The following is a 27,854-nucleotide window of genomic DNA, read 5'->3' on the forward strand; positions in this document are numbered from 1 at the left end:
AACACTGGCTTCTGCACTTTAACAGACTCAAGCCTCAACGTCTTCTAAGTCCTAACACTGGCTTCTGCACTCTAACAGACTCAAGCCTCAACATCTTCTAAGTCGTAACACCACTGGCTTCTGCACTCTAACAGACTCAAGCCTCAACATCTAAGTCCTAACACTGGTTTCTGCACTCTAACAGACTCAAGCCTCAACATCTTCTAAGTCGTAACACCACTGGCTTCTGCACTCTAACAGACTCAAGCCTCAACATCTAAGTCCTAACACTGGTTTCTGCACTCTAACAGACTGAAGCCTCAATGTCTTCTAAGCCCTAACACTGGCTTCTGCACTCTAACAGACTCAGGCCTCAACGTCTTCTAACTCCTAACATTGGCTTCTGCACTCTAACAGACTCAAGCCTCAACATCTTCTAACTCCTAACACTGGCTTCTGCACTCTAACAGACTCAAGCCTCAACTGTCATCTTTTCAAAAGTGAACATTCTAAACGGTCACATGGCCTGCAGCCCCTCCCACTACTTTAAGTACAAAGAGCTAAGAAAACTGCAAACCAAATAAGACATATACTTCAGGAAATAAACGGACACATTATAAAATATTAAATAGAGGAGACTTGAGAAGGTTGCTGTCTTCAACATATTTTGTCTGACACAAGTACATGACATAACGGCTACAGGTTTTCAAACTAGAACCCCGTTTGCATGCATATCAACATCTATACGTCTCCCTAAAGATTTCACGCTAACTACTGTTATCATAGCTATATTTGGTTTGTGGCTTCATGATAAGGAGTATTGTGGGGTTTTTTTTTGCTGGCTGCGATGTCTAGCACAACATTGGTGTAATCCATTGTCTCCAAAAGGGTACAAGATTTGAAAGTCAAGCCCTATGAAGAGCATCTCAGGGAGTTGGGTATGTTTAGCTTGGAGAAAAGAAGGCTGAAATGGGACACGAGAGCCATGTTTAATATTTGAAAGGATGTCATATTTTGGAGGGGTCATTCTTGCTTCCTTTTGCTCCAGAGATTAGGTTATACAGGCAAAGAGACTGCATCTAAACATTAGGAAAAGCTTCCTAATGGTAACAACTGGGGTTCGTCTAACACAAAAGCATCTTGCGGCTTTTCGGCAAGAACTTTCACTGCGTACGACCCACTTTCTCAGATGCATGAAGTATCATCTTAGAGCTTGAGGTATGTATCAACAGCGTATGGTTGTGGGTAGGATCGGAGTGGGATAGGCAACCCAAATAAGAACTGCATGATCAACGCTAGGCTTGTAACAAAACTCTTGGTGATAGTGCAGACATCCTGGCAATGGGTCAAGAGACAGCTAACAAATGCAGTGTGACACCTGCTCAGCAGTGTATCAGAATGATTTATCTCTGAAGTTGTAAAGCAGAGCAACTATATGTCTGGAAGGCAATATTTTGCCTCTGGGTCCCTCTGGGGGCCTCCTGAACTGCCAAAAATGTCAGAAAGAAATGAAAACCAGAACTAGCCAGGAGTCAAATGCTGATTTTGAAAAACGTATTTTAAAACATGTTCAACTAGAAGGAAGATGCAATAAAATAAAGGTGAGTTGCCATTCTGGGAGACATTTCACATCCTTTGTTTCTCTGACTACCAACTTGGAAAGTGGTGTTCCTGTAGAAGGGACCTAAAAACAGGTTTCGAGGTTCCACTATACTCATCTCTTGTTAACGGTTTGATTTGTTCTGTGGTGCAAAAACTATAATGGTCCTGTTGCACTTTGTAGATTTTCTAATATCCTCTCTATATGAAGCTGATATCTTCATATCAGCTTCATATATGGTGGCGCGCTAGGTTAAATTGCTGAGCTGCTGAACTTGCTGACCGAAAAGTCAGTGGTTCAAATCTGGGGAGTGGGGCGAGCTCCCGCTATTAGCTCCAGCTTCTGCCAACCTAGCAGTTTGAAAATGTGCAAATGTGAGTAGATCAATAGGTACTGCTACAGCAGGAAGGCAACAGCGGTCCATGCAGTCATGCCGGCAACATGACCTTGGAAGTGTCTATAGACAACACCGGCTCTTCGGCTTAGAAATGGAGATGAGCACCAACCCCAAGAGTCAGATTAGACTTAATGTCAGGGGAAAACCTTTACCTTTACCTATCTTAAATTACCTAGTTGTGACAAGTATGTGGCTTTCATGCAAAGGATTTTGGATTTATTCCAAACTATCTTCAGTTAAATAGTATCTCAGGTAACAGGACTGCAAAAGGCCTCTTTGTCTGTGATACTGGAATGCTACTACAAGTCAGAAGATACTGCTCTGGGAAAGACAGGTGGTATTTTCAACAGAAATGAAAGACAAAAATAGGTAATGGCTATGTTCATACTGACCTACATGTAGCTGCATTAAAGAGCAAGGAGAAAATGATGGTATTCATCATCCTAATCCATCTTTGACTAATAACTTGCTGGCACTCTGTTCTTAGTCACTTAAGGCTGCCAAATTAGGCTTGGTCAAGTTAATAAGAAGGGTTAAAGCCTCTGTAGAGACAAGTATATCATTCAGCTGTCAAATGACTGTACTAAGGTCTCTTATTGGGAGAGTGCTTTCTGGATGGCACTCTATGTAAATCATTTATACCCAATCTGTTGCACCATTTTTAGGCAAGTGAACATATCATTTCTAGGAATTCTTACATGACAGTTTTCAAGACTCACTGCTTCTAAGCTTTGGAGAGTGAAGCAGTTTTGGTCACCTTCATGGCCAAACTGTATTAGTATTGAGACACTCAGAGTATATCAGAGTTTGTTCTGCTGGCTCTCTCTGGCTTTCAAAAACATTAGATATGCTGTTTGGACCTCCTGTTTGGGAACACTGTTGTGCAGTGGTTCAGATATTCAGTTTTGCCACGATGCGCTACTATGGTCCCTTCGCAGCTCTATTATTATTATTATTATTATTATTATTATTATTATTATTATTATTATTATTATTATTAGAGACCTTATAGGATGTCCCTCCTACATAAACAAAGTTTTTGCACTTTAATAAACATTTTCCATGTTTTTATGATACATGTTTTTCCATGTATAATGGAAATGACATTTATAACCCAGGAACAAAAATTGTGTTACATAGTGTTATTCCCAAACACAGCAAATTCATTGAATTAATGGGAACTTGAAAACTCACTTACATAAGTATGTCAACCTGCATTGATTCATTAGGCCTACTCTATTTGAGACTAATGTAGGATTTAAGATAGAAAGTTATGTGCTGAACATGTTTAGTATAAACCTTTGCAGAAATGGGCTGCAGTTTATAAAGACTATATCAGTTAAATCCTGTATTTAAGTGTCACAAAACCTTCAGTGGCATATTATTCATGAGATGGTTTCTGCTAAAGAAATTTCATTTCTTCCTTCTTATTGATTCCTACCACCGGTATTTTTCCAATTTAAAAGGAAGCAGAATTTTTGCTTGGGCAAAGGATGCCCTCTTCTGGTGAAAGTCAAGTTTTCCAGTAAGCAGAAAAATGCAAGAATAGAGCGAAAACTTACCTTCAGAGAGATTATTTGTATGAGCTACAGGTTCTTCTGTGAAGGAACAAAGCTGGCTAATGAATGTTTGTGCAGTTTGAAAAAACTCTTAAATACCCACAATGGGAACTGTAAAAATACAAGAATGTTTCTTTAAATTAAGATTTTGCTAAGATGAAAGATTTGTTGAAGGAAATTTGTTATTTTTCAAGGTTAGACTGCACTACTCAAGCAGGAGAGCACAACAACCATAAACCAGTTTACATATACATTTTAGGGGTGTATTTGAGAGGTCTATTTTACAGTTGTGCCCTAAATTCAGTGTAGCATTAGCAAGATGTATACTAGTAGAATTTTGTATTGTTTTGCAACTTCTCAAGTGATAAAAGGTTTGTTTTTACTTGTGCATACACTGCCATTTCCCATCTTGTGGGTTATTCAAAACAAATGCTAGTGATTTGCTATAAATAGAAAGGTAATTTGTTTATGCAATAAGCCAACTTGCCCTTTTGCTAGTGACCTAACCAGCTGCCATCTTGATGTAACAGGCTTAACGAATTGTGTTAAAACTCTGAAATTCACAAAAAGGTGTGGAGGGTTTGTAAGAGAATGAGAAGCTTGAAAGGAAAGCTTCACAAAACATAAATTTTAGAAATGAACATTTGATAAGTGCTAGCATTTATTAATAAAATGTGTTGATGCACCAGTAACACTCTCAATGCACATCTTGGGTTCAAACAAAGAGCTGGAAAGCACATACTATTTTTAAAAGGAAAAGTTTATAATATTTTTATAGTGTGTTCATATGCATGAATTAGGTATCTAAACTAACAAGAATTCTGGTGGAAAAATAGGTGTGATTATTTACTATGTCATGATTCCAAAGTATCTACAGAAGTCAGTAGGATTGCTCTAAATTACTGGAAGTCCTGACTCTGCAAGACAGCTGTATACACTGAACATCAGAAATCAATTTCCTGAGCAAACCACACATTATTACAGATCCTTCGGGCTGGAATACTTCAAAACAATTCACCAGGAGATACCGGTAGCAAAATAGCCCCAGGTTGAGTCCATCTCTGGCTGAGAAGCTGTGTACATTAAAGAAAAAACTTCTCATGGGCTAAAAACTGAATGGTTAAGTGATGCCTAAGCCACAAAGAACTCAAATTACAAACTCTGGAAATAAATTCTTTTATTGGGGGATTTTACTGTTTCAAAACATATTAGTACTACGAATCTAAAACTGACCCTCCCACAAATGTGTATTTTTATTTTTCCACTCAAGTAAAAAAAAGAAGAAAAGAAAGTTCTCAGGAATGTGTACAACAAAAATTGATGCATGTTTAAGCTTGCCTGGAGGTATGAACAATATATGTACGTCACGCTCTGTTGTTTTGGAAGAAGACAGTTGCCATTGGGGCTGACAGTTCATTCCGTTATTAATCCTGGAGTCCCATCAAGCCAGGAACTTTGGCTTGGGCACCCAATGGTGGTGTGCTGATCTCGCCTGAGTAGCTGCAAAAAGGAAGAGCAGGTATGTGATCCAAGATGGCTGGCTTGTTACACCTTAGAACAAGCCTCTTCAACCTGTGGCCCTTCAGGTCTTTTGGACTTCAGCTCCCAGAATTCCTGACCACTGAACAAGCTGGGAAGAGCTTCTGAGAGTCAGAGACCCAAACAGCCAGAGGGCCGCAAGTTGAAGAGGTCTGCTTTGGAACAATGCACTCAGACCATGGCTATTCTTTCTACAATAAGGATGTGCAGGCTTGGCCAAAACCCAGTAACAAGAGCTTATCAGTACAAAATTGAAAAACTGCAATCATAACAAGGCAACTATCCATTTTCTGAATGTTTCCATTTTCCCCAGAATGGCCTATCTTGCTTTTATGGCATTCTAAAGGTACTAGGAACTTGTATGCTTTCCTTCCTTCCTTGTACTCAAGACTGGAAAAGAGAACCAATAAAAGCAGCAATGACTCAGTGACACTTGACAAATGTACAGCCTGTAAATGTACAGCCTGTTTTCTGTTCTGTTAACTGGTAATTTCTTTGGCGATTAAACTGTTTGATAAGTATTTTTGAAATACTTGTAATTTGCTCCTCTTTCCGTTAAAAGTAGAGAGACGTGCATGTGGCAAAAGCAGTATCTCTCCTTCCTTTTCTAGCTCCTCTGACTTACAAAGTGCGAGAATTAAGCCACTTCAGGGTGCCCACACATGAACAAATGTAAATACAGAACGGAAGCAGGGGAATGTAATGCAACAAACACATTTTTCACTCAGCAAATGAAATTGAAAAGCCCTAGCAATTCCTGAGCACATCCTAAATCTGCACAAAAATAATTTTTGGAGAAGGAAGACAATCTAAATACAGCAATTCCCCCGCCTGACCTTTTGAACTTTGAAGATATTATTTCCAAACTCTTGGCAGTCAGGAAGGCTATAGGCACACATTACAAATGGCTCTGGCCCACATTCACATGACTGTAAAGCTCAGTTCTCTCATATACAACTTGAAATTAAACATGAGCTGCTTTTAAGTGATGTCTAAAGTTATATACATGCAAAGGGCACTGGCTTCTAGCTTAGCTCATATACCAAAAGTCTGCCGTGATTCACCATTAATGAGAAGTATCTGAAGTTCAGTACTTTGCAATACTCGGGGACTCTGGCGGATATCCACCATGTCAAGCCAGAAAATGGTATAGCTAGCTAAAAATATCTGGAGCCATAACCTTCTTGGAACTTTTTATTTGACTAATCTTAGGCCAAACACATAATCTTGGAAAAAAGTACTAAAGGTGAGAAGGCCTGTAACCTTTTAATTAAGAATTCCCAGCCTCATTTAAGTGGAGTGACATTCAAAAGTAGAGCAAGACTCTAATCTCCCAAATCTTTACTCTGGAAATTTGGTAACATAAGATCCTTATCACCATGAAGGAAAGGGTTAGTAAAAGAAAGATTTCTACTTGAAAAGAGGGCAGAAATTTAGCAGGATAACAGCCTCTTGAGACATGTCATAGAGCAGAATGCATGGAGTTTACAATTTAACACTCTTGTTTTCTCATCTATATCTTTATTCCTAGATTTTATTGTAATTATGAAGAAGCCTGAGATATTGTAGTTGCCCGATGCCACCTTGTGACTTTCAATTTGAATAGGGATTGAAAGAAAAATGCCAACCAGTGTTTGGAAAGTAACTAGAAGGCGTGGGATTCAACAACAGGGATTTGAAACCAGTCCAAAAGTAACTTTCCCCAGCTCTGAATCCAACACACTATCCACTGCACTTTATAGTCTCTGGCCAACATGAATTAGGGTGAGAGCTTACAGGAAAGCACAACAAACAGTCCTCAACCCTCCAAGCACACCCAGCCATTACCTGGCGTTGGCAACAGGCCTGGTCGGCTACCAAGCAGTGGCCGCTTTGCAGGTAGATGTGGAGGAGGAGTAGTAGTGAGGTGGATCGGCCTTTTCACGGACTTTGTCAGGAGAGGTGGAGGTTTACCCTTGGGGCCAGTCAGTGCTGTTTCAAAACAACAAGGCAAGCAATTATATGGGAGTTGGGGTAGGCCAGGGGCTTCTACTTGCAAATATATGGAACTTTAAAAATTACTATTAACTTACTCTTGAAATATATAACCCATCAAAATGATGTACGATAATAATAATACAGAATTATAATGCAATCGTAAAAGCAGAACAGGAGAAACACGTCAAGAGAATCTGAGCAACAGGGAAGCAAACAGCAACAACTGGCTAAAAAATATTCTGGTGAACAGCATCTAATAAGAGGAGCAGTCATCTATAAACTACACAGCCCAACCAGCTTTTTTTTTCTTGGTGTCTTGGTTTTAGGCCTGTTCCTGGGATTATTTGGAGTACTGGTTCTGAAAATTGCATTGGATAGACGGAATCAACTCTAGTTTCTTAGATAAGAGTTATCACAGTTTTCTATGGGTGAATGGTAGATGGCATATTTTCTGTATCTCAAAAACTAGAGCTGATAGGAGAGACCTGGTGCCATTTTTGGTATCAGCAGGTCAAAAGGGTCTAACATTTGAAGCACCAAAATGTGTTGGCCAGTGCAATGTCCCAATACTCAGCTGCACAGGTATATAATCATATTGACAGGAAAAAAGACTCTTTAATAAGAAGTCTTTGCTTACTGCTGGAAGACTAAGGGGAGATACTATACTAGCAGCCCTATTTTCCCACTGCAACCACTGAGAAGGTCCGCTCGTATTTTCTCCAAATCTGCCTCTGATAAGATCTTAAAACTCATACTGACAAATACTGAAGAAGTTGGCATTCCAGATAAAATATTCTCCCTCAGCAAATAGCTACCTATTGTCCACCACATGTCTCATCCAAAGGACTAAATCCAGATTTCCCTAACCTGTTGTCCCTTTCCTAATTTGCTCATTGGGAGATACTGGAAGTTAAACAACTATAATCTGGAAGGTATTTGGTTGGAGAAAGCTAGATCAAATCTTACAATTAATCCAAACAGTGATTCTGTGCTACAAAATCACCAAGAATAGGGACACTGCATTTGTGAATTGTACATTTCATTTTACACTACCATATCGGGTCTTTTGTCTCAACTAAGATCCCCACAAACTCTTTCCTACAGCATCACCAGCTTAATTGCAAAGCAAAGTTAATACGATTAAGAGTCCTACCAACCTGGTGTTGGAAGAAGGGCGCCCAATGGTCTTTCACCCAACAAAGCTGGCTTAGCTGAAGACTTGGAAGATTGGCTTAATGCAGGATTGCATCCCAGCATTGGAAGAAGCGGTGGAGGTTTGCTTAGAGTCTGGGGGAGAGAGCTTGTACTTGGCCTGACGCTTGGTGGGTATGCAGCTTTTTCAGTGGCAGTGGATAAAGAGTTCGCTTCTGCAACAAAGCCTGAAGGACCAAGAGTCAGCAAGTGACACACATCGATTAGGGAACAGACAAGTTATTCACAGCAGAAGCTAGTTTTGTGACTTACGCACATTCTCTTTAACTGTACCGTTCTTTCGTGCAAGCAAATATTTAGTATCTTTTGATGGTGACGGGATTGACTTTTACAAAGGTTGTCTGATCTATTTCAAGTTGTAGGGGGTCTAGATTTTTCTGTTTATAGAATACAGAATAAAGTGCATGAGATCTGGAGTTGTTTGTGTGAGTGTTAAGATTGTACTGAATCCCATTTTAGTTAGAAAAGGAATGGGTTTTGTCACATGAATTGTGATTGTAACAAGAAGACAGGCAGGAAACAAGGGAAGTGTGTTTCATCATCATTATCATTGTTATTATTTAGACGCAGTGTTTTTCACCACAACAGAAAATGTCCTGTTAATATGTGACAATGTTTCCCCTTCTTAAGAGTCCACCCTGTACAGGGCAAACCTTGTTTCTTCTTTCCTTCAGCCTGCCCTTTCATCACTAAAAGTGACTTAATAAGCAGAAAAATCAATTCTACACAATAAAGGCAAATAGCAACTCCCCTCATGCAAACAGAGCTTAAAAGAAATTAATTAAAAAACAGCAATAAGGATATTATTTCAAGTTTTATAGAAGGCACTGCTAGGAAAAAGATGTATGTATGTACAGACATAGGATGAACATAGGAATGTTTGGGTCTAAACTGTTATCATCATGACATATACCCAGGTAAGAGCTTCTGTCAATATTACCCTACCATTTTGGAAAAAGTATATGGAATTTCCTTTGTATACAAAGTAAGATGTTAAGCTAATTTGAAGGTTTGTATTAATATAAGAACCGAGATTTGAGAGATTCAGGATGGGTCAAAATCAGCCTTCACATTCTGTATTTTCTCGTTTTTTAAAAAATATATGAAACGCGCTCTGGGGCCATTTTTGAGACAGTGGCATTTACAGGGAACAGGACTTAGGGAACAAGTGGGGAAATCATGAATACCTTCAAGCTTATTTCTCCTGGTCTTCAGGTAGTCACTTACTGAGTTCAATTCTTCCGCATATAAATGTTTTCCCTCACTTAAAAGAAAGAGGAGATGCCTAATGGCTAGAGGCACATGGTAGCTCTCATAAAGCTCCCGCTCTAGGTAGTCATCCACCAAATCAGCTGCTTTGTGAGAAATCTTGGTGCGTTCCTGTTCGCCACGCTCCGCATTGATTTTCTCAAACTCCTTAGTTATGAGAGCCAACGCATCGTCCATGGGCATATTACGATGTACTACGGAGAAGAGAGATACCTTGCTTTTTTAAAAGGTTACTTTTAAGACAAAACCAGACACAAAGGGGCAGTGTTTTTTTGGTACTTGGAAGTTAAAAGCCAACTTTCGATTTAACATCACCGAGTTTCTGCTTTTAACTGAAAGGTTATATGTTCAGGATTCCGCATAAAAAAGGTCCAGTTCTATTGGGTGCAGTGTGTGTTTTCATTTCATTTGTTCATTGATAATAAATTAATTTAAAAACTGGAATAATTTTATGCAGCCATTATGGACAAGAGGAACAGTGTTATAATTTCCAACCGTAAGCTGTAAATTATAAATTAGGATGTTTGTTGCTGAAGGTATATTTTAATTCAATAAAAACACCCAGTACAAGGTGGTTTTTTCATAGACAGAAATGGGACATTAGGTTTAGCAAATTTCTGCTCAGCACAATGTATGTTTCTTAAAAAAAGAAGTTTTATTTTTATTTTTGAGCATATTCAGCAGTGTTTTGGAAGTGTTTCAGTTAAAAAGTATTCTATCGTGATATATTTTAATGTTGTGTATGTTGAAGAAAAGCTCTAGAAAGCGTGGTTCTGAATGGGGATTGTTTCAGTATGGAGCTAAACTTACTTTTAATATACTGGTGAAGCATGATTGCGGTGCAAGAGGTAAGGGCTACATTGGCAGGTTCAACAAGAACACAAAATGGGGAACCGTCATTTTTGACGTCTTGGAGGGCCCGGGCAAGACCTGATTCAGATGTAAGGTATATCATTTCCACCACAAGGCCACGATCCTGCAACCGATGGCCTATGACTGTTGAGTATTCCCTTGAAGGAAAAAGAAGGAGAAGCAAGTTATTTTACAAGTAATTCCAAAAAATAAAAAGTTAGTGACAGTGGTCTGATCACGGCAACCTGCGAAGATTCAGGAGTCCAAGCTAGTTATGTGGATAATATATCTGGAATTCATTCTTGATGTGGCAAGGTTGAAGGGGTTATGAACTTTGTTATAAATGAGAACTGTCCCAAATGGAGATGTGCATTCCCAAGTTGGGTTAAACCTATTATTGAATGATAAAAATATCAGGAAGTATAGTATACTTTTCAAAATAACCCTGCAAACCGGTCTTTTTGATAGTTGGTTATGGAATATTTTGCCATCTAGGTTTATTTTTTTAATGGGGAAGTGGTATCTGGTCTTTCATATAGGAAATATTGATGCCTTCACAATGCCAAGCAGCATGGTGAAAGCTTTGCTTGTGTGAAGTATTTATATCAAGAATGTACATCAGGATTATGGAATTCTGGGCTGGATTTGACAGGTTTAGTTTTACAAATTATTGGGCTTAAGTTCCAGTTTTATGTACAGTAGTTAACTGAACAAGAACACAATTCTTGAACAGCTCCCATTTCAACACCTGTGAGAGTGTCTAATGTTGATAATACTGAGAAAGTGCTTAGCATTTCAATATGGATTCTTGCATGCCTGAAAACAAACGAACAGGGATTTGAGGAAGTATGTTTTGGAGATTTGTTTAGTGAAAGTGGTCAATACGATAAGACGGAGTAATCCAGTATTAATTTGCTTTCTTTCAAAGGATCCTAAATGCATTTTGTATCTATTTTTCACTTTGTATGTAGTCTTTATGCCTATTGTTATGAAATCATGCCAGTATAGAATTACATTCCTTTTTGGGTCATATCATATTAATAATAGATATGAACCGAATTTCAGAGGTTTTACATGACAAAAGGTAAAGTCACATAGGCAAGAACACCAAATTTTATCTAGTTAGATGCTATTTACATCGAGACGGTGATGAAATGTGATTTACTACAGATATCCTGTTTTATATAAATGTTGTTCGACTCATCTGGACCTTCGGTGATTTTAAAAAAATATTTCTGCAACAAACAACATATCCACTCCGCACCTGAGCTATTAAGAAATCTGTGTCCATGAAATACAATCTGTAATGTATGCTGACATTAGGAGTTGAATATGAGGATGTTTTTAAAACATATCTCAAAACTTACTTGCAAACAGTTGAGACTAACATATTATTAGATGTAAATAAGGATTTTAGTGGGAAAAGTATTTGGGTGACTCTTTTGGAATACAACCGGAAAGAAAGATTGCCATATGTCTGAAGGCTGAAAGACGTTTTGTGTGAAACTGAAGGATCAAGACTTCCAGTGTTTTCAGCTGTAAATGGACTTCCAAGAATAGTTTTATTGTGTTGAGAGCAAATGGATGAAGGGAAGAAATGCATCTGACACCATTACCTACTAATGGATGGGAAATTACAAGAGATTGGAGAAATATTTTACTAAAATATCCAATACAGCATCTTAGAGCTGAAATAACAAAGGGAAGTTAGGAAGATACAAGTTATGCTTAAAATTACATTTAGGTAGATTCACCATATTACACAAATAATAAATTGCTTATTAAATTCTTTTGATTACTTGTTCAGTGAAAACTTTTATCATACTTCAACAGAAAAAGTACACTTGAATATTATTCAGAGAAGCAGAAAATATCTTTTAGGGAATGATCTATATATATAAAAGAGTGATGGCATCACGGCAATTCACAAAACAACAAAAGTACAGGCCCCCCAACCTCAAAATTTGACAACACAACCCATCATCCACGCCTCAAGGTTGATACAACAAAAAGAAAAGAAAAATAAAGTCCTAATTGGAGGGAGAGCAATAATTTTTTTATCCAATTGCTGCCAGTTTAGAGGGCTAATCTCTGCCCACTTGGTTGCCTAGCAACCAAGGGACAGCCAGGTTTCAGTTAGGGGACAGGCAGATTTAGGCCTCACTTAGACTTCTTCCACAGATTATCTAATTTGCACTGGATTATATGGCAGTGTAGACTCAAGGCCCTTCCACACAGCTATATAACCCATTTATAATCTTATATTATCTGCTTTGCACTGGATTATCTTGACTCCGCACTACCATATAATCCACTTCAGTGTGCATTTTATACAACTGTGAAGAAGGCGCCTCATATAATCCAGTTCTGAGCACATAATATAAGATTAGAAATATACAGTAGAGTCTCACTTATCCAACGTAAACAGGCCGGCAGGATAAGTGAATATGTTGGATAATAAGAAGGGATTCAGGAAAAGCCTAAACATCAAATTAGGTAATCGTTATACAAATTAAGCACCAAAACATCATATTATACAACAAATTTGACAGAAAAAGTAGTTCCATGCGCAGTAATGCTATGTAGTATTTACAGTAGAGTCTCACTTATCCAACACTCACTTATCCAACGTTCTGGATTATCCAACGCATTTTTGTAGTCAATGCTTTCAATATATCGTGATATTTTGGTGCTAAATTCATAAATACAGTAATTACTATATAGCATTACTGTGTACTGAACTACTTTTTCTGACAAATTTGTTGTCTAACATGATGTTTTGGTGCTTAATTTGTAAAATCATAACTTAATTTGATGTTTAATAGGGTTATCCTTAATTCCTCATTATCCAACATATTCGCTTATCCAACGTTCTGCCGGCCCGTTTATGTTGGATAAGTGAGACTCTACTGTACTGTATTTACAAATTTACCACTAAAATATCACAATGAATTTAAAACACTGACTACAAAAACATTGATTATGAAAAGGCAGACTGCGTTGGATAATCCAGAACATTGTATAAGCGAATGTTGGATAAGTGAGATTCTACTTTAATATGAAATAATTACTGGGATAGAATAATGCAGAACAGTATAATCTCTAAAACCAGGACAGTAAATAAACAGGGGAATTCCACACAGGAAACAATCAGGGCCAGCTAACACCTCCCAACAAAGTATTCCCATCATCAAAGTCTGGCAAATCCTCTGTTTTCTCAGGGCCACAGACAGTAGAACCACATAAAATATCGCAAACAACACCACTCTGAATACAAGGGAATTCCAGACAGGAAACAATCAGGGCCAGCTAACACCTCCCAACAAAAAATTCACTCAGGGAGGAAACAGCCAGGCTTTACAGCTGCAAGGCCATTACATCCTAATCATTTTTCCTAATTGCAGCATTCATACTTGCCTCCAACAAACAAAAAAAACCAATCAGAAATATTGTATATTCACAACCTTTAGGAAATAATATCCCCTGATGGCGCAGCGTGTTAAAGCGCTGAGCTGCTGAACTTCTGGACTGAAAGGCCACAGGTTTGAATTGGGGGAGCGGAGAGAGCCCCCACTGTAAGCTCCAGCTTCTGCCAACCCAGAAGTTCGAAAACATGCAAATGTGAGTGCATCAATAGGTACTGCTCCGGCGGGAAGGTAACGCCGCTCCATGTAGTCATCCCACATGACCTTGGAGGAGTCTACGGACAACGCCGGCTCTTCGGCTTAGAAATGGAGATGAGCACCAAACCCCAGAGTTGGACACGACTGGACTTAACGTCAGGGGAAAACCTTTACCCTTTACCTTAACTACCACCAATTCCTCAATACTTTATTTCCCATACCACCAGACTTCGCCACAGCAACGCGTGGCCGGGCACAGCTAGTATATTATAAAGTTGGAAATACTATTAATACTATGACAGACTGAAAAAATAGGTAAGATGATAAGTTGAGAAAAGCTTAATTGAATTATCATGGAGCTCCCAATTTTTTTAGCATTTAACAAATTGAGAGCCATTAGATGTGCCATGAACAGAATTTTTGAATTAGAAGACATTGAAGAGAAATCAAAATATATTTGAGATAAAACCAATTAAAGATGTTAATATGTAGCTTTGCTTATGTGACTGAAGACTGTCATTTTGTTTCAGAGAACAGACACAAAATAATTTAAGTGGAAACACTGAATACTTAATACAAAATGCTGAAGGCATTGCTTGCCCTAAGGTTTCTGACACTGAACGCGATACAGAGTATTTGAAGAGACCTCATCATGCCCACTCCAAGTTTATGAGGGCAACCCAACTTTATGTTTCCTGAATCGGCTTCATTAGCAACAACTCAATGTAATCCAAACTTTCATATAAAACTATCATATAAAACATTAAACTATCAAATGCTTTTAAATTGTATATATATATAAAACATTAAACTATCAAATGCTTTTAAAAATGCAGTTATGGCAAACTCCAAATTATGTTTACACAATCAAGGGACACCACCAAAATCATATCCTCTCAATTCAGGTGCCTATAATTAACATGCAAGGATGATAAAACATCAACTTCTTTTGATCATATTACTTGAGTCTAATGCACCATCAAATCTAATCACAATTTTTCAAAACCCTGAAACCAAAACAAGATGTATTTGCTGTCAAATGTAATGCACAATGGCAAAAAGTGCACTCTTTGGCCCATAAAGGTGTGCATTACAGGGATTGCAGGCTTAGAACTCCTTTCAAAACAAAAATGTCAGAACATCAAAGCTTCCAGCAATGAAAAAGAAAACCTTGGAGTGCATCTATGCTATAGATTAAACCCATTTTGACTACCCTGGCTCAAAGCTATGGGATCATGGAGGCTGCCAAAGAATGCTGATGTCTCACCAAACTACACATCCCAAGATGGCACAGCATTGAGCCATGGCAATTTATAGGGATAGCATCCGTCAAATAGGAGCTCCAAGTGCTCCTGAAGTAGCTTCTCCTTTTGTTTTGGCTAAGCACTAAGATTACAGTATGATGAGAACTCAATATGCACCGCAATTTTGGGAAGATAATTTAGCCAAAAAAAGTGCACAATAGATTCGGGTAAATACAGTAAATTCAAAAAAGTGCCTTGTTGATAACCAGAGTTGACGCTACTGTGATTATAGCCTTGCAATGCACCATTCAAATGAGCCTTCTTGTTATGTGAAATAGGGTCATGAGATTTAGATTTAATACTTGCAAATCTGAAAGAAATACATGAGACAAGTCCTACTATGATCCAAACTATCCTGGAATAGTGACAGACCCACATTTGTAAAGACAGGTCCATACATGTCTGGAATAATGGGCGAGACTACAATTCAAAATATCCAGAATGCAATGCGAAAGGTAGGTACCCAATCCTCACCCAATTTACTACCATCCCTCCCTGTTTTATCTAAATAGGGTCTCTAACAAAAAGGAACCTGGCTAGAAGAAAAACAGGGAGCGAGTTCAGCATTTTTTCTCAATTCTCAATCTTCTTGTGTGAAAGAGGCAGATCCATATGAAAAGACAGTAATGTGGCCATGAAACATGTATTATTTGTGTCACAGATTTGTGTCGCTTTAAATCAAATTGTTTACCTGCATTGCTGAAGACAAAACCAAATATTAAGATTTTAGTTTAAATATCATTACAGTCTGAAAAGTTTTTTAAAAGGACCTACGATTGATCTTTGCTGAAGGAAACAATGACACAGTCGGAAGGTCGCCCCTTGTCACATTCCTTCTCTACCTGCTGGTAAAACTGCAGGTACAGCTTCTCGCGATGGACATCCTTAGTATAGTCATCATCTGAAATAATAACAAGCACACACACAACCACACTGAAAAAGTGCGACCACTTTAAGAAGGAACAGCAAGAAAGAAAACACATAATTTGTCATGATTTGGAAATCTATTCTGGATATGTCAGCTTAAAAAGCAACGTAAGCCCAATAACAAGAATTAGAATTTGGAAAAGCAGAAGGCAAGTTAAGGATTTTTTTGATATTTATGTGATCACAAGGTAATAATAAAGGAGCCATGTTACCTTTCTGAGAATAGTGATATCTTTCATAATTATCTTCATTTCCTCCTGATGGATACTGCTGCCCAAAGAGTTCTTCAAAGCTAAGGAAGTCACACACACATACAAGATAATCAGACAGAATAAAAATAAATTTCTTGCCATCACATATAATATTATTGGGAGGGGTGTTATTGTTATTATTTTCAATGGTCTACATCACTAGTCAACTCAGGTAAAGCTAAGGGCAAAGACATCCTAAATTGTTGACCATATTGTTGAAATAGATTTGGTTCTAAATTTGAAGCTCAGCTAGTTATGCAAACACATGAAAATAAGGCAAATGTTATTTATGCAGTATTATTTAAATACTCAGAGTATACATCCACATACATTTGCTACTGTTTCTTCCTTGTGTCCTTAGTTTCTTTAAGATCCTTTAGCTTTTGGCTCTTGCTTTCATTGACTTTATACATTCTCTTTTCTAGAGTTTAAGCTGAATATTCCATTAGAAATATTGATGTCATATATCTTCAAATTGACTCTGACTTATGGGGACCTTGTCATAGGGTTTTTTCTCAGATAGATTTTTTTCAGAAGAGGAAGACTAGACAGTGTGACTTCCCAATGACTTGGGGTTTCTATGTCTGAGTGATATTTCAAATCCTGATCACCCTCAGTTCTAGACCAAGACGTAAATTACAGTGGGTCATTATAAATATCATAGATACTAAAGTACTATTTAGGGAGATAAAAAACTACTTTATATCACAGAAGCTTGTCTAGCTAGTTCAGCATCATGGATATTGACTAACAATGTCTATATTGGCTGACAACTTAGAGATCTTTCATTTCACCTTTCTGAAATTGGAAATGTTAGGAGAGTGAATATGGAATTTTCATTGACTTGCATGTGTGTTTCAAATTTAGGGTGAATTCAAATGTGTATTAACAGAATGAAATTGTGTCTCATCTATGTAGTAGTGGGTCTCACACACAGAATCAAAAGCTTTGGAGATCAATGTCCAAAGTCATATCATCCGGTTTGGGGATACAAAGTTTATGCCTAAAATAACTCTGATGTTAATTTATAGTGGGAATAACAAATATCTTAAGAACATCCAGTTCATTATTACTCATCATAAGCCCTGAAAGTATACATTAGAACTACTGTAATCACATTTCTAACCTGTTGGCATCTTCATAGTCCTCTGAATAACCATCAGGGGGAGAGTAAGAGCTCTTCGTAATGGTTTCGAAAGGGTTTTTGCTAGAAGAAATAAAATTAAGGATTGTCAGAAGTCTTTTACGTGCAAGACAAATACTACTAAGGAATTCTGAATTCTGCCTCAGGTAATGCAAAAAGGAAAACACTAGTGTCTTACTGTAGAAACTGCTACATGGCCATTAGTGAAAAGCTAGAGAAAAACTGTGGTGAATTATCCAGATACGATGTCTTTGAACTGACATTATGTATCTATACCACAATTCAACATTGGATTCATACATGTTGCACAGATTCAGTGAAAGGTTTCTTATATTAAGTTCAAGAGGGTCACTTTGGAGGAAAAAAATAGCATATGGACACAGAACAGTCAAATTGTGTGCAGATATAATTTTCCTGAAAATGTATCACTAGCACTTTTGTTTATCAAGAAAATGTTCAAAGGGCACCCTGGTGCTTGAGACTATCTGAAAGCATATTACCAATGCACGTTTTTCACAACCTAAAATATATTTACTGTGGGTTACTTACTCCAGAAGTCGTGGGATCTTTCCTTGTCTGTGCCTGGACCAAAACATGAAAGAAGGGGAAGGAGTGCAGGTTAATTTCTGTTGAAGATACACTGCAAATAGCAGTCAATAAATCAATGTTACAAACTACAGCTACAAAAGACTGAACAAAGGGAAGGAATGGATATAACAAGATTCTACACTTCCAACATCTTAAATTAAGAACTCTTAATATATTATTTGCTATTTAACACACATATCAACTCTTAAAAGCGGTTGGCTGGAATTTGCCATCAACATGCTCAAATAGATTTTTCTTTTCCCTCACTTCCTGAGGAAGATATTTCGTGCTAAATCAGTGCCTGCTCTCAGGAAGGGACTGGATAAGATGGAATAAGCTGAATCAAGATAACACAGAGGTCCTCCCAATCAGTTGAATGTCAAACCTGCAAATAGGGGGTTCAGCCTGTACTGAGGGAGGGCCACTCCACCTGAGGTTCATAGCTCGGTATTATTCCTGGACTTAAATCTGATCAGGGTGTCCAGGTTTCAGCAGTGGCCAAGAGTATGTTTCCAAACTAAATGTAGTGTAGTCACTGCACCCATTCCTGGAAATGTCCAATTTGGCTATGATGGCACATGTCTTGTTCAAATCCTATCTCATGCACTTGACAAGGGTCTGCTATTGGAAACTATTTGGAAACTTAAGAGGGTCCAAGATCCTGCTGACCAGGGGTGGCTACAGGAGTAATATAGGTCTGTTGTGGGAGCCATTTCATTGGCTACAGTCCATGATTGGGCAGAATTCAGACACATAAAGCTCTGTGTGGCCCAGGTTTACGCCACCATATGGAAGATTATATCACTCTAGAAGACCCTGAGTCTCCAGTTCGTTGGAGGAGGGCTTTCTCTTGTCCCACCATCACCATAGGCATGTTTTGTGAGTATAGGGGACAAATAATCATTGGTTGTTTCCCCTCCTTACTCTCTTTTCACTGACAATTGACAACATTTTTATTTAGATAGTTCTTTGGCTGTATACTGACTGTGGGAAAATGGTCTTTTAACACAAGTGTCATACTTTCATCACCTCTATCATGTTTTAAATATGTTTTAAGCTATCTGTGTTTGTAACAGTATTACTTGCTTGATTATTTTTTAAAAGGTTTTATTATTATGTTTCTATCTGCACATTGTTTTAATCTATACTGAAGTTTATATTGGGTACTCTTCTGGGGAAAAGGGGGGGAAATGAATTAAATGAATGAATATTAGATACTGAAAGAGAGAAATAGAGTGGAGAAATGACAACTAAGGAAATTGCACACAAAGAATCAACAGCTTTGGAGATCAATGTCCAAAGTTATATAACCTGGTTTGGGGATACAAAGTTTATGCCTAAAATAACTCTGATGTTAATTTATAGTGTAACAAATATCTTAAGAACATCCAGTTCATTATTACTCATCATAAGCCCTGAAAGAATACATTAGAACTACTGTAAACACACTTCTAACCTGTTGGCATCTTCATAGTCCTCTGAATAATTATCAGGGGGAGAGTAAGAGCTCTTCGTAATGGTTTCGAAAGGATTTTTGCTAGAAGAAATAAAATGTAAGGATTGTCAGAAGTCTTTTACGTGCAAGACAAATACTACCAAGGAATTCTGAATTCTGCCCTCAGTTAATGCAAAAAAGAAAACACCAGTGTCTTACTGTACAAATTGCTACATGACCATTAGTGAAAAGCTAGAGAAAAACTGTGGTGAATTATCCAGATACGATGTCTTTGAACTGACATTATGTATCTATACCACAATTCAACATTGGATTCATACATGTTGTACAGATTCAGTGAAAGGTTTCTTATATTAAGTTCAAGAGGGTCACTTTGGAGGAAAAAATAGCATATGGACACAGAACAGTCAAATTGTGTGCAGATATAATTTTCCTGAAAATGTATCACTAGCACTTTTGTTTATCAAGAAAATGTTCAAAGGGCACCCTGGTGCTTGAGACTATCTGAAAGCATATTACCAATGCACGTTTTTCACAACCTAAAATATATTTACTGTGGGTTACTTACTCCAGAAGTCGTGGGATCTTTCCTTGTCTGTGCCTGGACCAAAACATGAAAGAAGGGGAAGGAGTGCAGGTTAATTTCTGTTGAAGATACACTGCAAATAGCAGTCAATAAATCAATGTTACAAACTACAGCTACAAAAGACTGAACAAAGGGAAGGAATGGATATAACAAGATTCTACACTTCCAACATCTTAAATTAAGAACTCTTAATATATTATTTGCTATTTAACACACATATCAACTCTTAAAAGCGGTTGGCTGGAATTTGCCATCAACATGCTCAAATAGATTTTTCTTTTCCATCACTTCCTGAGGAAGATATTTCGTGCTAAATCAGTGCCTGCTCTCAGGAAGGGACTGGATAAGATGGAATAAGCTGAATCAAGATAACACAGAGGTCCTCCCAATCAGTTGAATGTCAAACCTGCAAATAGGGGGTTCAGCCTGTACTGAGGGAGGGCCACTCCACCTGAGGTTCATAGCTCGGTATTATTCCTGGACTTAAATCTGATCAGGGTGTCCAGGTTTCAGCAGTGGCCAAGAGTATGTTTCCAAACTAAATGTAGTGTAGTCACTGCACCCATTCCTGGAAATGTCCAATTTGGCTATGATGGCACATGTCTTGTTCAAATCCTATCTCATGCACTTGACAAGGGTCTGCTATTGGAAACTATTTGGAAACTTAAGAGGGTCCAAGATCCTGCTGACCAGGGGTGGCTACAGGAGTAATATAGGTCTGTTGTGGGAGCCATTTCACTGGCTACAGTCCATGATTGGGCAGAATTCAGACACATAAAGCTCTGTGTGGCCCAGGTTTACACCACCATATGGAAGATTATATCACTCTAGAAGACCCTGAGTCTCCAGTTCGTTGGAGGAGGGCTTTCTCTTGTCCCACCATCACCATAGGCATGTTTTGTGAGTATAGGGGACAAATAATCATTGGTTGTTTCTCCTCCTTACTCTCTTTTCACTGACAATTGACAACATTTTTATTTAGATAGTTCTTTGGCTGTATACTGACTGTGGGAAAATGGTCTTTTAACACAAGTGTCATACTTTCATCACCTCTATCATGTTTTAAATATGTTTTAAGCTATCTGTGTTTGTAACAGTATTACTTGCTTGATTATTTTTTAAAAGGTTTTATTATTATGTTTCTATCTGCACATTGTTTTAATCTATACTGAAGTTTATATTGGGTACTCTTCTGGGGAAAAGGGGGGGAAATGAATTAAATTAATGAATATTAGATACTGAAAGAGAGAAATGGAGTGGAGAAATGACAACTAAGGAAATTGCACACAAAGAATCAACAGCTTTGGAGATCAATGTCCAAAGTTATATAACCTGGTTTGGGGATACAAAGTTTATGCCTAAAATAACTCTGATGTTAATTTATAGTGTAACAAATATCTTAAGAACATCCAGTTCATTATTACTCATCAAAAGCCCTGAAAGTATACATTAGAACTACTGTAAACACACTTCTAACCTGTTGGCATCTTCATAGTCCTCTGAATAACCATCAGGGGGAGAGTAAGAGCTCTTCGTAATGGTTTCGAAAGGATTTTTGCTAGAAGAAATAAAATGTAAGGATTGTCAGAAGTCTTTTACGTGCAAGACAAATACTACCAAGGAATTCTGAATTCTGCCCTCAGTTAATGCAAAAAAGAAAACACCAGTGTCTTACTGTACAAATTGCTACATGACCATTAGTGAAAAGCTAGAGAAAAACTGTGGTGAATTTTCCAGATACGATGTCTTTGAACTGACATTATGTATCTATACCACAATTCAACATTGGATTCATACATGTTGTACAGATTCAGTGAAAGGTTTCTTATATTAAGTTCAAGAGGGTCACTTTGGAGGAAAAAATAGCATATGGACACAGAACAGTCAAATTGTGTGCAGATATAATTTTCCTGAAAATATATCCCTAGCACTTTTGTTTATCAAGAAAATGTTCAAAGGGCACCCTTGTGCTTGAGACTATCTGAAAGCGTATTACCAATGCACGTTTTTCAGAAGTTCAAATTTGACAACCTAAAATCTATTTACTGCGGGTTACTTACTCCAGAAGTCGTGGGATCTTTCCTTGTCTGTGCCTGGACCAAAACATGAAAGAAGGGGAAGGAGTGCAGGTTAATTTCTGTTGAAGATACACTGCAAAAGCAGTCAATACATCAATGTTACAAACTACGGCTACAAAAGACTGAACAAAGCGGAGGAATGGTTTTAACAAGATTCTACACTTTCAACATCTAAAATTAAGAACACTTAATATATTATTTGCTATTTAACACACACATCAACTGTTAAAAGAAGTTGGCTGAACTTGCCATCAACATACTCAAATAGATGTTTTTCTTTTCCATCACATCCTGAGGAAGCTATTTGGTGCTAAACCAGTGCCTGCTCTCAGAAAGGGACTGGATAAGACGGAATAAGTGAATCAAGATAACACAGAGGTCCTCCTAATCAGTCAAATGTCAAACTTGTAAATAGGGGATTCAGCCTGTACTGAAGGAGGGACACTCCACCTAAGGTTGGTAGCTTGGTATTACTCCTGGACTCAGATCTGATCAGGATATCCAGGTTTCAGCAGTGGCCAAGAGTATGTTTGCCAACTACAACTAGTGTGCCAGCTGCACCCATTCCTGGGAAATGTCTGAATTGGCTATAGTGACACATGTTTTGTTCAAATCCTATCTGGATTACACTTATACACTTGACGAGGGTCTGCGTTTGGAAACTATTCGGAAACTTCAGAGGGTCCAAGATCCTGCTGACCAGAGATGGTTACAGGAGTAACGTAAGTCTGTTGTGGGAGCCACTTCACCAGTTACAGTCCACGACTGGGCAGAATTCAGACATATAAAACTCTGTGTGGCCCAGGTTCACACCACCACATGGAAGATTATATCACTCTTGATGATTCCGAGTCTCCAGTTCATTGGAGGAGGGTTTGGTTGTTTCCCCTCCTTACTCTGTTTTCAAGTTACAACATTTTTATTTAGATGGTTTTTTGGCTGTATACTGACTGTGGGAAAATGGTCTTTTAACACAAGTATTATACTTTCATCACCTTTATTGTGTTTTAAATATGTTTGAAGCTATTCATGTTTTAACAGTATTACTTGCTTGATTATTTTTAAATTTTATTATTATGTTTCTATCTGCAAATTGTTTTAATCTATGCTGACATTTATATTGGGTACGCTGCTGGGGAAAAGAGGAGGGATATAAATGGAATGAATGAATGAATATTAGATACTGAAAGAGAGCAATAGAGTGGAGAAATGACAACTAAGGAAATTGCAAAAATGCTATTATACACTACTGTCAACATTCTGTTCCCTCAAACCAAATTATAATGTATCAAGATATATACTCATATACACTGTGCCTTCTCCTCAAGTAAATTTCAGTAGGTGAGTTACTGTACACACTTTTGCTTAAGTTGCCAGGTTTAAAGCCTAAACAGGTGCAGACAGAGAAGCTCAATAAAACACAGTAAGAAAAGATCTGTCAAGCACCCGAAGCAACATAAGGATGACAGCTGTTTGGTCCTGCTTCATTTGCGGTTAACTATCTTTCTAAATACAGACAGAAAGAAAATCTATTCTGCTAAGTAAGTGACTGCTTTAACTCTGAAAATGAAAAGCAAATGCTGATCCCTTCAGAGTTATGAAGCAGTGGCCACTATACAAACAAGGATAAGGTCCTTCAGGGCCCAAGAAGGTCTAAACCATGGATGGGAATTATGCAAATGTTGCTGGATTGCAACTCCTAGCAATCCTTAACCTCAGTTATGCTGCCAAAAGTCATCAGAATTTGCAATCTGATAAGATATTGAGCATTGCGCAAACACCAGCCCTGATCTATGTTCATTTGGGTGTCCAGCACTCCCACTGTGCAAAATATATTAAATGTCAAAGGTTTTTTTTTACTTTAAGTCATTCTTAGGTATATAAATGTCCCATGTTATACAAATTAGTTGGAGTGTTAAAGCAACTAGAAAACAAGATGGGAAGATCATACAAAGTCACCAAAGAAAGTAACAATAAAGACAACTATCTCCCAAAAAGAAGCACAAGGCACTTATAAGACGTACTCTTCCAAACAAGGACTATTTATAAGGATGTATCTTAATCTATCAGGGTACCTCACTAGCACACCACCTGCTAGCAGCTAGTGAAAAGGCTATTTTTAACTCTTAAAATGGAAGAAAGTTGCTAATATTCTTCAGTAAAGCCAAAACTCCAACTGCTTCTCCTCAGTAAGAATCTGTTTGTCTGACCCAAACATTTCTGTGTGGGAAGGGGCTCTCATTTTACAACGCCGCTTGTCTTGCACATCCAACAAGGGAGCAGTACGGCTGCAAGCAATCCAATATGATGCTGGTGATATTGCAATTTCATTGAGTAACCTCTAGAACTTCTCAGTACAGGCAGTCGCCGAGTTACAAACCTTCAACTTACAAATGACTCACAGTTAAAAAAGGGGGTGAGACAACAGGAAGTGAGATAAATCTACCCCTTGGAAGGGAAATACAGTCCTGAAAGAGTTATTGTGGGAAAAAGGAGTTTCCACTGAAACTTTCTCACCAATCCTTGTTTCCACAACAAGCTATTTTTTCTTAGCTGTCTACATGGATTAACAAAGTAGTGAACAATTTGGATGCAGCTTGTTCGCAGTATACCAATCTTACTGCCATATAATCCAGCTTCTGAATCCAAATTATCCGATTAGAATTGGATTATATGGTAGTGTAGACTCTTATAATCCAGATCAGAGCAGATAATCTGGATTCAGAAACTGGATTATATGGCAGTGTAGATCCAGCCTCAGAACAGCTGGCTACTAACAAAGAGGCTATGGAACAAGGATATAGGATGTGATTAACTTTCAACAGTATTATTTCAAAAAGGTTTCCATCTGTATTAAATTCTATGCACAAAATTCCTAGTGACGTCAAAAGGATTATAGTAATGCAAACTTCAAGTCATTTAGATTAAAACTATCAAACAGCATATCATGTATTTTTTAAAACAAAACAATAATTACATCGGAATAAAAAAGAGTTAAGAGCATTTTCCTAACTCTCTAAAGTGCAAGTATTTGCAAAACAATGAGATTATTAAAATTCAAATCATTTTATAACTGGTAAAAACAACATCAAAATAATAGCAAATGCAATCCAAATATTATATTACCTCTTTTCAGGATCAGGTGCATGGGGTTTGTCTGTTGTTACTTTGACCCATGAAGACATTTTAATTTCTAAATGGGACGAAAAAACTATTATAGATTTCAGAAGCATTTTTAAAATCTTTTTAATTTGTTTTATCTATCATCTTTTTCCAACTGCAAAACAACTGTTAACCATTCAGTTACATTTTCCTTCAGTGTTTACTACATTACAAAAATAATAAAAACGGTTAAAACTCTCATCTTTCTTACTATGAAATTGACATGCTGGCAAATTACATACATACACATACGAAGATATTAATAGTAAGTTAGTTCAGTCTTTTTCACATCTTCTTTCATCACCTTCACTGGAGGAGACTACAAAAATAGATACTAGGTCAGGCACACTTGGGTTTCCATTTGTAGTTGTTCTGAGGCTGGATCTACACTGCCACACAATCCAGTTCCTGAATCCAGATTGTCTGCTTTAAACTGGATTATATGAGCCTACACTGTCATATAATCCAGTTCAAGGCAGATAATCTGGATTTAGAAACTGGATTATATGGCAGTGTAGATTGGTCCACACTCTCTGTATCCTCTTGATTCCTCTTGATCTTGTTTTTAGGCATTGAATTTTTGCCTATTTATTGTAAACCGCTTTGAGTCCCCTCGGGGAGAAAGGCGGGATAAAAGTGATGTAAATAAGTAATAAATAAATAATTCACTTCCTAAGTCTAGTGGCTAAGTCTCATCCTATCCTACTTCAGAAAGCTGTTGGGAGGAGAATATGGGGGTGGAGAAAGAAGGACAATGATAACAACAACAAGGACAACCATTTTATTTATTTGTATTCTTCTTTTATCACTGTGATTGAGATACAAAGTCACAAAAGGCCTTTATTTTCTGGCAGATTTTTAAAGATGGTTTTTAAGATCAAGTTGATGGTGTTGTGTGGTGTTTTATGTATTTTAAATAGGCTTTAAAGACTTTAAAGGGCAGAAGAAAACAAGCCTGCTCCGTCTTCCTTATCATACCCTTTCACATATTTATACATGGCTATAATGTCTCCTCTCAACCTTCTCTTCTGCAAGCTAAACAGACCCAATTGTTTAAGACACTCTTCGGGGAACGGTCTCCAGACCTTTGATCATTTTAGTTGCCCTTCTCTGTACACCTTCCAGCTTGTCAATAATAGTTTAGTGTTTAGTGTACTACAGTAGAGTCTCACTTATCCAACACTCGCTTATCCAACGTTCTGGATTAGCCAACGCATTTTTGTAGTCAATGTTTTCAATATATCGTGATATTTTGGTACTAAATTCATAAATACAGTAATTACTACATAGCATTACTGCATACTGAACTACTTTTTCTGCCAAATTTGTTGTCTAACATGATGTTTTGGTGCTTCATTTGTAAAATCATAACCTAATTTGATGTTTAATAGGCTTTTCCTTAATGCCTCCTTATTATCCAACATATTCGCTTATCCAACATTCTGCCGGCCTGTTTATGTTGGATAACTGAAACTCTACTGTATATAGTATTTTAGTGTTTTTATCAGTGTAATTTGTTGCATATATATTATGCTTGTATGTTTTTGACTTGTACCCATCATGTCATAAATAAAATGTATTATTACCATGAATAGAGTAGGTAATAAATACAATGGATTAATAATAATTGAAAGGAATGTGCACAACATGAAAATCTATGTATTTCATACTAAAGACACAGATTTATGATACAACCCTTTATACATTTTATAGATTTTGTAAATTCAACCATATCTATGAAACTAGAGCTGATGGGGTCTATCCAATACAATTTTCTGAATCAGCGCCCCAAAGAACCCTAAGAAGAGGCCTAAAAACAAAGAAAATGCTTTTGTTTGGCTGTGAAATAAACAAAATAAATGCAATTTAAAATATATCCAGCAAATAGCCATTAAAGTAGCTTCTTAAGACGGGGGAAAGAGAGGTTAACAGAACAATAACACAAAGGTTAAACCCATGATGCAGATTTGGAATAAATATGGCAACAAGCTCCGACTCACTCCTTCAGGGCGCCTCTCGTCCCGGAGAAGGCCTTGGTTTTTCTTACGCCTCCTGCCTCTCTTCTCTTTCCAGTCTCGGGCCCGAAGACGGCGTGAATGGAAGGCAGGCCGACTCCCGCCCCTCTCCGGCTCCTCCTCTTCCGAGACGGGGCATTCTCGACCCGCCCCACGAAGGCGGAGGGAAGCGCGAGGCCTGCTTTCGTCAGCGAACGCGCAGCTACTACTTCGACCGGCTGAGGCCTAGTCCGTTTCCTAGGCAACGCATCTTAGGGACCGTGAAGCTGCCATTGGCTGCCTGGTCGGTTTCCTAGGCAACGCAGGGACCGCGCAGCCGCCATTGGCTGCCTGGTC

General features: G+C 37.8%; 1 protein-coding gene across 3 annotated transcripts; it reads right to left on the reverse strand.

The window, feature by feature from the left end:
- Positions 1 to 4,697: 4,697 nt before the first annotated feature.
- LOC100559143 (nuclear receptor coactivator 5) lies at positions 4,698 to 27,642 on the reverse strand. Of its 3 annotated transcripts, XM_003223997.4 has the most exons (15): positions 27,504 to 27,642; positions 25,468 to 25,534; positions 22,324 to 22,356; positions 21,741 to 21,821; positions 20,246 to 20,278; positions 19,678 to 19,758; positions 18,183 to 18,215; positions 17,616 to 17,696; positions 16,451 to 16,530; positions 16,086 to 16,212; positions 10,343 to 10,542; positions 9,451 to 9,726; positions 8,209 to 8,430; positions 6,902 to 7,045; positions 4,698 to 5,035 (listed from the first exon to the last, which is right to left on the reverse strand). In XM_003223997.4, exons 2-15 carry the CDS (start codon positions 25,524 to 25,526, stop codon positions 4,977 to 4,979), a joined length of 1,509 nt encoding a protein of 502 aa, XP_003224045.2. In that variant the 5' UTR covers positions 25,527 to 25,534; positions 27,504 to 27,642; the 3' UTR covers positions 4,698 to 4,976. The 3 variants fall into 3 exon arrangements, with proteins under 3 accessions (XP_003224045.2, XP_016850954.2, XP_008113838.1); XM_016995465.2 differs by lacking the exon at positions 9,451 to 9,726; XM_008115631.3 differs by lacking the exons at positions 18,183 to 18,215; positions 19,678 to 19,758; positions 20,246 to 20,278; positions 21,741 to 21,821.
- Between the last annotated feature and the right edge of the window lie 212 nt (positions 27,643 to 27,854).

This window comes from Anolis carolinensis, unplaced genomic scaffold (assembly GCF_035594765.1).
Source record: "Anolis carolinensis isolate JA03-04 unplaced genomic scaffold, rAnoCar3.1.pri scaffold_9, whole genome shotgun sequence".
Classification (NCBI taxonomy): domain Eukaryota; kingdom Metazoa; phylum Chordata; class Lepidosauria; order Squamata; family Dactyloidae; genus Anolis; species Anolis carolinensis.